Raw genomic sequence first — 12,172 nt, forward strand, 5'->3', positions numbered from 1 at the left:
GGGGGGACGCGGGCCCGCGCTGGTGGCACGGGGGGGCGGCGGCGCTAGCGGCGGCTCCTCCGCGTCCTGCTGCTCCGGGAAAGCGCTGCCTGCCGGCGGGCGAAGGCCAAGATGGATCCCAACAGGATCATCCAGGCGCTGAAGGGCACCATAGACCCCAAGCTGCGCGTCGCCGCCGAGAACGAGCTCAACCAGGTGAGGGGGGACCCGCGGGCGGCCCGCCCCACGCGCGGCACGGGGGCGTCCGGCCCCGCCGGCAGGGGCGGGGGGCGACTGCGCTCGGCGTCGGGGGCGGCCGCCCGCAGCGGGGCCGGGCCGGGCCGGGCCGGGCGGGTCGCTGCCCTCGCTCGGCGGTGACCGCGGTGCTGGGACTCCAGGGCAGGCGCTCCCGAGCGCGGCATCTCGGCGTGGCCGGGGCGCTGCCGCTCGGTGCTGGAAGGGATGACATTGATGTGGCCCTGCGCGGGTCGCGCCCTGGCGCTCACGGGACGGGCGGCAGTGACGCTCGGGGGCGCGTTCTGTCCCGTTCAGAACGGCAAGTGCGAGTTGGAGGAAGGCGCCTTAGGTTTCATGGGCAGTATGTGTCGTGGCATCCTACAGTTAATGATAGAATTACAGAATATGCGGAGTTGGAAGGAACCCGTCGGGATCATCGAGTCGAACTCCTGGCCCTGCTGCCCAGCACCATCCCCAAGAATCCCACCATGTGCCTGAGAGTGTTGTCAAACACTTGTAGAACTCTGTCAGCCTTGGTGCTGTGACCACTTCCCCGAGGAGCCTTTTCCAGTGCCCAACCACCCTCTGGGGGAAAAACCTTTTCCTAGAGCAGCGACAGTATGCACTGAATGAAACTATGACCCCAGCTTTGAACGTTTGAGAAAATAGAAAGTTCCCTTGCACAGCATTAATAGCACTTTAATCTCTATGCTTTGATGGAATATTTGATCAGTTCTCTTTGAGGGCTTGGGATTTTTTTGGTTGTGTTGCTGTGTTAAAAAAATAGTCAATGAGAATTGGTTGTCAGGAATTATGCTATTCAGGATTGCTCCTCCAGCTTAGTTTTATATTTAGGCAACTTAAAACTCCTTCTGAATTAGATATAGCTAATCCTTGCTTTAGCAGTTGGTAAATTCCTTTAGTAAATCAGTGGATTAAGTGCTGGACATTGAAAATGCTCTTGTGAATATTTGGATAAGGATGCAAGGCTTTTTCCCTCTTTTTGGCATAGTTACTTTAAAAATGCATCAGTATCTGTTTTTATCCCTACTGTTAAGGGCTGAGAGGGGAATGACAAATATTTGTCAGCAGCCTGTTGCACAGCAGTCTAAACAACAACACAAACTACTGCTACTACAGGGTTCTGTTCAGAACAAAGAGGCAGCTCCTGGGTTCCTGGGTCCTGCTCCTAATGCTGTCATCACCAGTAGTACTGGGAAGCTCAGGAACAGTCTTGACAGCCTTTTAAGACTGAGAGCTGTAAAATGTTCTAAGTTTAAGTGATGGATAGTGCAATTCTCATGAAAGACTCAGGTTTTAGATGCAAGAGTGCATGCAGACTTACTCAGAACAGGTTGAGATGCAGAATTTTCTTTGAAAATACTTGATGCGTTTTCTTTTTTCTAACTGTTATGAAGAATGAATCCTGGAATCGAGACATACTTACTGTTACTAGGTGAAGCATGATGTATCTGACATAACGTGCTGGTGCAGTGCTGGGTTTGACATGACTCTGGATGAGAGAAATAAAAGTGCTCCTGAGCAATGTTGCTCAGTGTGGGACTTTGACATCTTGAAGCTTTTTATTGCTTTTGAAGCAAGGCTTCAAAGCGACGTGTCAGACTTCCCTCCCGTGTATCTGATGGTAGTGTTGACATGTCCCTGTGTTCCTGCAAGTGCTGGAATCCAGGTGCTGTTTTAGCATTTGTCTTGTTCTAGCAAAGGGAACAGTCTACCAACCAAACAGAAAATTCTCTGTCAATAAGTACCCGAGGTGGTGATGGAGCCCCTGGCCAAACAGCACGGGAGTCACCTTTGTTCTGTGCCGTAGTTACAGGGATGCTGCTCTTGAGACAGGCTCGGGGGTGTTGAGGTAAAACTTGCCTGTGTTACCTCATCTGCAGTGTACACTGGCATTCAGCTTTGAATCCAGGTAGTGCCATGAGCTTCCCAGACACTGGAAATCCTACTGGTGCACCAAGACAGTACCTCCTCCGTGCTGTACCAGAACAGAGTCCTTTAGAACAATATCCTAATAGTCCTGACTCCAGTTTGCTTACAGTGTAGAGCACAGGGAATAGAGTTTACATGAATAAAAGCTTTTCTAAGTGTAAGTAGTCCCAACATATTTGAAAATGCTTCTTTCTCCTCTGTATGTTCCTGCACTGCGTAAAGATACACACGAATCAATGAATTTGCTGTCTGCCTTCTGGATTATCACCTAACTGCATTCAGAAATGGAATTTGGATTCCTTTTTTTTTTTTTGGTCCTTTTTTTATCTATTAGAAGGCTACTTGTGAATTTTCTTCCTCTTGCAGCTAGAAACAAGTGTTGGTTTTCAGCCAAAATTGGTTTATGGTCAATTTATATCCATTTGTGACAATCTTACTTCAGGTTTCTTGGTACCCTCTCTGACAGATTTGTCAGAGGCTGGTCCCCTAGAAGCCTGTTTTTTTAGCCTCAGCAGGCTGTGTTTCCTTTGCCATATCATAAAACTGAATTTATGAAATCTAGTAATAGGAGCACAGCTCTTCTCTGCACTGGTTTCCCTTTGAAATAATCCTTCTTGTGGAGTCTGGTCATTTGTGTTTGTAATGTTCCAGAAAGTCTTGTGCTCAAAGCTGCTAATACCTCGTTAAATACTAAATCTACAATTATCTTCTTTGTGTCCAACATCTACATGTTTCTTATCACTCAATATACCAAAGTTCCTTGATCATGTTATTCTGTTGTTCTTCACTCACAAACCTCCAGTTTTTAGCAGAAGTTCTGTCATCCTTGAGTACCTGACCATGTACTTTGGCCTCCTACCCAACTCCATTTTTGTTGGTGCAGTTCTATAGATCATTCAGTTCTTAGTAGGATTTTTCTGATCTTTCTCCTTGGTTGATGCTACTTTGAAATCATTAACAAACTTCACTTCTCTCTGTGATCTGAACACAAATATAAGTGTGGGATTTATTTGATATCTGATTCTTGCTAAACTAGAGCAGTTTCCTGCCAAGTCAGTGTCTATCTCATGTAATTGCTGCCATTTCCTTTTTAGCCTCTTGGGTTTCTAAGCGTACATGTCTTTCCTTCCCCCTCTTTTTCTTTTGGCCTCCTGCCCTGCCTTTTTTTAGTTCAGCTCTGTAATGTAATTAGAGTGCACTTGATGATGATACTTATCACTCACACCGTACTTAGTAGAAAGGTTTGTTATCATACCAAGGAATAGACTCAGTTTTGTGCATCATTTGTCAGTATCTGTTCCAGGCTATTACTCCTGTTACATCTGTCTTGTGGACTTCAAGGACTTTTGCTAGGTTCATTTATTTATTTATGTTATGGTTATATACTGCTTTCATGTGCCAGTTCTTAGAGTGCTGTGAAATATACTTTACTGAACATACAGAGTCATTGTAATTCTAGTTCAGATAGGAATGTGTTACAGCATGTTGGGCCACTGAAGATTCACTAATCTTCAGTGGCCCAACATGCTGTAACACATTCCTTTGGCCTGTAGCAAAGGAGAAAACAAGAACTCAATTGCAGAAATACAGTTGGGCTTTTAAAATACTGAGTAGGAGTTACATAATTTGGCTTTGACAGCAACTGAGTAGTAGTGCTGGAAGAAGTGTGAAAAGATTACCCAAAAGCAGAAGAATCCAGAATAAAGTTTGGCTTCCTTCCATATCTTTCCACATCTTTGTTGAGCTGGCTGCTATAGTAGGCAGGGATCTTAAGGCCATTCTGTAAGTGCCAGTGAGCACTTCATGGTACCTAGAGGGAGAAATCTGAAACCAATTTGATGAGGAAGTTGATTTGGATAATCAAAAGTTATGTGGAGAGTGAAGTTGCTTTGATACTGGATGAATTTGGCAGCAGAACCCATACAGGAAAGAAATTCAGGTGGGTTCTTACACAAGCTTATTTTCACTCTGTGTGGAAACAGTGTGTTTCCCCCTCCCTACATAGTATCTTTGCATATAGGCAGGGAAAGAAAAAAAGTATCTTTTGAAGTTCTGGTATGTTTTAACAACTGTCTCTGACTGACAGCGTAAAAAAACAAGAGTGAAAATGTTATTAACAACTGCAGAAATACTCCTAAGTTTACCAGTGGAATTTCTAAGTATACATTTTTAGTACACAGAAACAGAAAATAAGACTTGATAAACCAGGTAGCTGAGCATTTGGATCAGATGTGTTTAAGCCTTGAAATTATCTTTGTAAAAAGTTCATTTTTCATTAATTCAAGGTACAAATTTCTTTTATGTGTTTGTTTTTGCAAACAAAGATGCAGCGCCTTGTTTTTTCAGTGTTTATGTGCCATACTTGTATTCAGAGGTACAAAAATGGTGTTTACTGCTGGTGGAGAAGGATGATCTGGGCTTGCAGAATGTGATGGAAGGCTTCTGGATTTCCCATATCCATTGTCCTAGGGTGTCCTGATGTTTTGCAGGGGAAGGAGCACCTTTCAGTGCCATTCTGCACTCAGGCACTGTGGTTGCCATCAGTACAGTGGGCGGGTTACTGTCTCTTGTGGTTCTGGAGCAGTTATGGTCTTTGAATGTGACAGCAAGCAAGACACAAGAATAATGCTTTATGAAATGAGTTTAGCAGTGTATGATGTGTGAGAACCTGGGAGCCAAATATGAGCATTAGATATGAGAAGTATTTGCTTCAGTAGGATCCATTTGGGGAGATTTTAATGTATTTTTTGCTCTCCTTGTATTCTGGCCCTTTACAAGTGATGGTCTTCATCTTGATGTTTTTCAGTGGCCCATCTGAGGCTTGCTTGTCTGTCATATGTTCTGTACCTAATCAAATGGAAGAGGGGATAGGCAGAAAAAGATGTGTTCTCTCATCTTTTGAAGCCTGGAGCTGTGATAGTGATGCAGGGAAGGATTCATCAGGCCAAAGGTGAAGGAACCGAGTGCAAAAAGCTGTGCAGCTGCAGTGCACAGATCCTGAGACAGTAGACACAGATGGAACAACACATATGGGTCATATGCATCTCTTCTCCTCTGCTGTAAATTTACCCAGTTATGCCTTCCCACTGCTGTATGCCTCTCCCAGTATAGCTGCTAGCCTTGCACACTGCTGTATCCCATCCTCTTAATCCCAGTGGAAATTAAGTGCGATTCTCTTTTAAGATAAATGCTCTGATCTGGGATTTATGCAAGAACAGTCTGTATGTGTTTTACACAGCTTTAAAATAATAACTCTTTGTAAGTACTCAGTGAAAGTTTGCTTTTCAAAAACTTTCTCTTTCAAAATAAACGTGTGCCCCAGTGGATCAGCACTTTCACAAGAAGTTTTACCAGATCCCAGCAACGTGGGTTCAAGGCAGTGTAATTATTCACCCAGTGCACAAAGCAACGTGCTGTGTTGTGGGAGTTGTGCTGAAGGTCTGTTTCAGCCATCTGGTGCCTCCCTGCGGCTCCTGGGCATGGCTCTTCAAAATCAGCAGATAGTTTTGTGCTCCTGTGGCACTGACACTATTTCTGCTCTCCTTTTGTTAAGGTGCAGCTGCAGTGATACAAAGAACTGTCTTTTTGAACTCATCTAGCTCCAAACTCTCTTCTGTGTCTATTTCCATGTCACAGTATACACCTGACAATTGCTCTGCACCTGCTCCTATGATAGGTCCAGCTTTGTTTGCTGATGTCCGGAGCAACGCAGGGAAGGGACACATCCCAAGATCACAATTAGCATGACAACTAAACCGATGAGAATGTGCTGGTATAGGAAAAATGTTGCTGCATGCAGCTTTTTAAAAAGTCCTCTGTTCTAAAAACTGCAAACAGCGTGTAGTTTTCCTGACCTGGGTTTGTTGCTGCACAAATGAGCAGGATGTAATTTGAGCTTCACAAATACAACAGAATCGTGTGTCTTGTTTCTAATGTGGGCTCATGGTCTCTGTTGATCCCCACAGTCTTCTTGTTTCTGATAATAGTAGTAAACAGAGCTATGTAAAAATCTAAATTATGGGCACGACAATAGAAGGGAACAGAAGGATTTCATGGGCCTGGTGATCTCTGTAGGGGTGGTGGTGTGTGAAATGTAAAGACACGCACATAGCGCTGTGCTGGTGGGGTGAGACCCCCTCGGGGACACTGTGGCTTCCTTTGTCACTCCGGGTGCTTGCTGACTGGGTCTGGCACGGAGGCAAATAACCATATTTGTGTAGATCCTGGCAAAACTTCAGGGAGAGCAGTTGTGCACCAGCACAAGTAGTACTCATAAAGCTTCCTGAACTAGCAGTGATTTTAATGTAGATTCAGTAAAAACTGTTGGGACAAGGAAAGGGAAATAATATTGTTAGCACTGTGTCCAGCCTAGATGTGGTAGGATTGCAGCAGGAAGCCATCACCAACAAAACAACATTTTGCAAAAGCTGCATTTTTAATTGGTGTGTTTATAGTAGTAAAAGCTTTGTAGAGTGGGTCTGAGAACAGTGTACAGGACTGTTGAGAACAAAAAGGATGGTTAGAGTTCATGCATGGTTTTGGGTTTCTGTGCTGCTGCGATTTCTCGTGCTTTCCTTATCTCCATGCAGCTTGGGTGTTGAGTGCTGGAGGATGCTGCACTCGACTGTGGCCCTGTCAGAACACACCAATGTTGTCCAGTAGTGACTGAAGGGCAAGATTTGTACTCCAGGCTGCTGGATTAAAAGGTGATCCTTGGAATCCAGTATGCTTCAACAAGTTCACCATGTCTGTAGATAAATGGAATTCCTGTGCTGGATGTTTCAGCTGTTACTTTATTGGGAACGTTTCTTAGGGATAATTAAAGTTTATAGAGAAGGAAATTGCAGGAGAGTATGCTTTTGATTTGCCACTACTGCTTTTATCTCAGATCTCAGATTACTCTATAAACATCAAATGAGTCTCTGAGATAGAATTACACTATCATTATAGTGAATAAAATGAGGGCCAGAAAGTTAAGTGATTTGGTGAAATTATTGAATGTTAGTGTCGCGATGCAGCTGGGACACTTAGACATCATGAAAGCAGTGTAATTTCATCTTGTTATGGATATGGTAGATCAAAGAACTGGGGACATGAAGAGCAGAAAGTGTCTTTTATTTCACAGCTTTTGAATGAGGCAGAGTTCTATAGGAGGATGTTCAATACTTGGGCTTTAAGCACAACTCTGGGAGCAACCACAGAACTGCCAGGCATAATCTAGTGGGAAGAAATACTATAAAAGGTGAAATACAGAAAGCTGCTGCCATCTAGCCCCAAGAAACCCCTCTCTTTGAACGTAAAACACATGGATCCAAGGGATGAAAGATCTGACCTACCAGTAGTCATCTGCCAAAGCTTAGTAGTAACTGCACCACGCTGGGTCAGCGATTCCTCACTGGAGGAGCCCTGGTGGATGGCAGCAGGATAATGCTATCAGATTGTCACATCTTTTAAATCTGGTGTGCTTTGCTTAGAAGTTCACTGAGCATTGTTTTCTCTTTGAAATTCTTCAGCTGCATGGCTGCATGGCAAAAGTGTTTGAAAAGTTCCCATGGAGGCTGTGGGTTTTGAAGTGTTGTCTGCCTACACTTGATTTTAATTGGAAATGTTTGTCCCACTGTTTTCCCAGTTTTTATTAAGATGCACTATGCATCTAGTTTGCTAAAAGATAATTGTATATGGTGAATGCAGATGCTGTTTACACTTGAAAACAATTCTAAATGATTTTTTAAAATCTCTTCGCTATTGCTGTTTTACCACAAACTATTTTGCTAATAAGTGCCATGTATTGGTGAAGCTTGTCAATGTCCGTTTGACTTACGGGGCTAAGTTGAGTAATTCAAAGACAGATATCTAGTATTTTTCACTATGTATTCTTAGAATTATTTAAATATTTATTGTCACTAATCTGTAATTGAGAACCTTTTCTTATTGGTGTATAATATATATACCAATATATATATAATTACTTATTCCACCCATGTGCAATGCTTTGCTTTTACAAGTAAGTATTTGGATTTCTGCAGGTCTGGGTAAATTCAAGTCCTGAAACCTTTCATACATCATGAGGAGGTTGCAAAAGCAGTGCAAAATCCTTAGTTTGTATTCCTCATTCAGCATTTGCTAATACAGTCTACTTAGTGACTTAACTAACTGTGTTGTCTGTGTATTTCAGTCCTATAAGATCATCAACTTTGCTCCAAGTCTGCTGCAAATCATAGTATCCGATCAAGTTGAATTTCCGGTGCGTCAAGCAGGTGAGATGAAATCCCTTGTTCTATTTTCCTTCAGTCAGTCTGTCCCTTGAACAGACTCTTGAACTGTTGCTGTTTAAGTCAGTTCAGGTTTGTTCTGGGGAGGAAATGAAAGGGATCTATCTTTGCTCTTTCTTTCCCTCATGAGGGTCAGATGAAACCATGGGTATAGGATAGAGTCCTACTTCAGCTTTCCCTGTGTGTATAGTGATCCCTACTGGATTGCTGTGATACTGATAAGAAAAAAGCATGATTTCTACTCAAAACTGAGAACCCTTAGGTACTATTTCTCCTGGTGGTGCAGAAGTAATGATGCCAAGACAAGTGTGAATTTAAAAATAGAAAAGGGTATCGCATTTGAGTGCTTGTTTCTCTATTTGAATCTCTTTCCTCTGGAAAAGTGAAAATTTCTGAAAAAGGGAAATCACTCCTTAATTCACAGATCAAGGGTAGCCACAAACATTTAGTCAGTATCTTGGTGACTTAAATAAATAGATATGAAGGAAGGTCCCATCACAGATAAGTTGAACAGTTACAGTCTGAGCATGTCTGGAATGATTGCTCAGCTGTGTGTGTGAGTTCAGGTATAGTGGTGTAGTTAACTTCAGTGTATGCATTTGTGGAAGATCAGATTCTAAATTCTCATAATTCATTTTAACTACTCCTGTGTAATATGTTTGTCAGATACAGAGACTGTTCAGGTCTTTCAGTAAATTAATTAATACTGTTTCATTCACAGCTTTGTTTTTATCCTGTGGAACAGCATTTCCCATAGAAGCACTGTTGGGGTTTTTTTTTTTACAGATCCCATTAATCCCCTGAGTGCTTTGGAGCATGCTGACATATTCTGTTTGTCATGCTGGCCTTTATTTTTTCAAAGATAATCCAACTTTGAATGGTGTTGTTAGTCCATTCTGTAGTAAAGTTTGAGGCTTAATCTAAACTCCATAAGGTCATTTTTATAAATTAATCTCTCATTTCAGTACCATTCAGGGGAAAAAACAACTATGTAGAATGTTGGTTTTTTTTTTTACAGAATAGGGGTGTAAAATGGAAAAGCACATTTAAGTCATATTTGCAAGCCAACAGACTTCCCTGGGAATTTTTTAAAGCCAAAAATTTGTATAACAACAAGATCTATGGACAAAATAAATTAAAGTCTTGGGCTGGTCTTTCAGGACCTGTTTCTTGTCTGTCTAGTCTGGCGTGTCATAGACAAAGAGTTTTTTTTCCTCTTGCTCCTATAAAATATTTTACAGACTACATGTTTTCATGCTTTGCAATTTCTTATCACCAAAAGAAATGATTGTACCCAAGGATATCTTATTTCTACTTTAAAACTCTAGCTAGTAATCAACCAAAACAGTGTCCAGGCATAAGAGTTTATTAAGAACATTCCTTTAGTGCCTCATACCATATTTCTTATGTTTCCTGAAGAACGCCTTCAGACATTTTAGTACTGATGCATAAATGCTGCTTTATTTTCTGATGAAGATTAACTTTATTTTTCTTGGTTTTTTCATGTGAGACAGAAGGGAACAATTCGAAGGTATTATGGGACATCCTAATGGTAAAATAAAGCTTAGGGAATTCACAACAAACATTTCTGTCTGAATAGAAGGTAGGCCATGTGCCAGTTTCATACTGGGCATTTCCCCAAGCAGAGTGTCCCATCTGTGTGTGCAGTGATTTGTTTACACGACCCTTCCAAAACTACACTTGCTGAGCTTGAGTTGTTGTTTTAGGAATGAGTGAAAACACACATAAGTAGATTTTTGTTGGCTTGTTTAGAATGATGGGATATTATTTTCATAAGGAAGACTGCTGTAGTAAAAATGGACCTTGATAGATGCTGATGGAAGTATTATCCTGGTCTGTTCTGATCAGGTGCTTGAGCCTGATCTTGTGTGAAATCATAAGAAAAATGTTTCTCTGATTCAGCTGTGCTCAGTGCCCATAATTATTAAGAATTCATGTGGTGGTTTTCAGTTGCCTTTTCAACTCTTTGTTCTACTTTTAGCCATTCTACACATTGAGCACTGGGCAATGTGTAGAATTAAACTATTCTTTCCCCACTGTCTGTCCTTAGCTGCCATTTACCTGAAGAACATGGTGACCCAGTACTGGCCGGACCGTGAGCCACCTCCTGGAGAAGCGGTTTTCCCATTTAATATTCATGAAAATGATCGGCAGCAGATTCGGGATAACATTGTAGAAGGAATAATTCGTTCTCCTGACTTAGTGAGGTACCTTACATTGCACAGATATGTTTGCTCAGGTTTTCAGACCTGCCAGTCTGATGCTGTAAACGTGAGAATCTCGATGTTTTGGAAGATGAGACAAGTACTTTTTTTGCCAAAGTAATAATAATCTGTTTACACTTATTCATGTGTGTCTTTCAGAAAAGTAGTAACCTGGCAGTGAGCCCTGTGATGCGGTTTATCCTCTAAGGGTGTTGTTCAAAGTGTCTTGTTACACTTGCTGCAGTAACAGCCTGTCTGTTTGGCTGATTCAAGGCAGATAGTATATACAGGGCTGTCTGCAATATGGAATTAATCATTCAGGGAAATACTGTCCAAGATTCTTTTTTTCTAGTAGCTCTTTTCTTAATTACTTTATCAATTTTTATATGTAACCTGAGTATTTAACTATGTATTTAGCGTTATTGGTTTTAAGGTATTAAAAGAATGAAGAATTATGGTTCTGCTTTTGCTGAAGAATAGTTAAAAATCACAGACAAACTACAGTTAGGATTTTTCACCCCTTTAATTAAAGTGAGGCTGATAGGATGGGAACTGATATTTTCTGCAAGCTTTGTTTTTTCATTGCCTAGCAGAACTAAAAGTATTTCTCCATGGGTTTTAGTTCAATGCTGCTCAGCTTTTTTAGTCACACCTCAGTTTAGTCAGTCAACAGTTCTGCCTTGCCCCGCCATTGTGAGTGGCATCTAAAAGTGTGTGGCAGGAGAGAAACAGTAAGATGTTGTTTAACTAATTGGCTCTGCCATATGCTTTGGAGGTTGAGAAAGTGCTGTTCTAAAAGGTCCCAGGAAAACTGTAATTTCTTGAGGAGCCTGTGGTTGGATCATAACACAGGCCATTATTCTTTAATGAAAACATACAAATTTGTGTTTTTGTGGTTGCTTTCAGCTTGATAAGCAAGTATAAACATTCATTGTCAAAGCACAAAGCTAGCTGGTTCCATGAGCAAGTAATTCTTTTAAAATACTGATTGATACATGTGAAGAGGGGGGGAGAAAAGTAGCTAAAATGTTCTGAAATTAGTTTATTCTTTCAAGTTAAATCCAGTCGGATTTTTTTCTTGCTTCTCCTCTGCTACTTCCCAGAACTTTTTCAGTGCTGTCAAAATATATTTGATGCTTATGACATAATATAGGTATTGTAGCAAATAAACCAAGATTTGGGAATTATCCTTTAATTTAAACACTATGCTATGACCTTATTCACTTACATTTTTTTTTCTCTCCCTGCACCAGAGCTCAGCTGACAATGTGCCTCCGTGCTATCATTAAGCATGACTTCCCTGGCCATTGGACAGCTGTGGTAGACAAGATAGGATACTACCTGCAGTCTCCAAACAGTGGGAACTGGCTTGGGAGCCTCCTGTGCCTCTATCAGCTGGTGAAGACTTATGAGTAAGTTGATGTCCATCAGTAGATGAGGAATTGGTACTTTCAGTCTAAGTTGATTACTGAAAATGACATTCTTAAGAGCACTGGCAGTTCTACA

At 41.6% G+C, this 12,172-nt stretch overlaps 1 protein-coding gene across 3 annotated transcripts in view; it reads left to right on the forward strand.

Annotated features, from left to right (window-relative positions):
* Positions 1-7: 7 nt before the first annotated feature.
* The window catches only part of IPO8 (importin 8), a 49,780-nt gene continuing 37,615 nt past the window's right edge, over positions 8-12,172 (forward strand). For all 3 annotated transcript variants that reach the window (XM_041467181.1, XM_041467180.1, XM_041467182.1), the window contains exons 1-4: positions 8-195; positions 8,345-8,426; positions 10,513-10,669; positions 11,920-12,078. In XM_041467181.1, the coding sequence (XP_041323115.1) occupies positions 112-195; positions 8,345-8,426; positions 10,513-10,669; positions 11,920-12,078 (482 nt within the window). In that variant the 5' untranslated portion in view covers positions 8-111. The remainder of the gene's footprint in view (positions 196-8,344; positions 8,427-10,512; positions 10,670-11,919; positions 12,079-12,172) is intronic.

This window comes from Pyrgilauda ruficollis, unplaced genomic scaffold (assembly GCF_017590135.1).
Source record: "Pyrgilauda ruficollis isolate IOZ18807 unplaced genomic scaffold, ASM1759013v1 scaffold201, whole genome shotgun sequence".
NCBI lineage: Eukaryota > Metazoa > Chordata > Aves > Passeriformes > Passeridae > Pyrgilauda > Pyrgilauda ruficollis.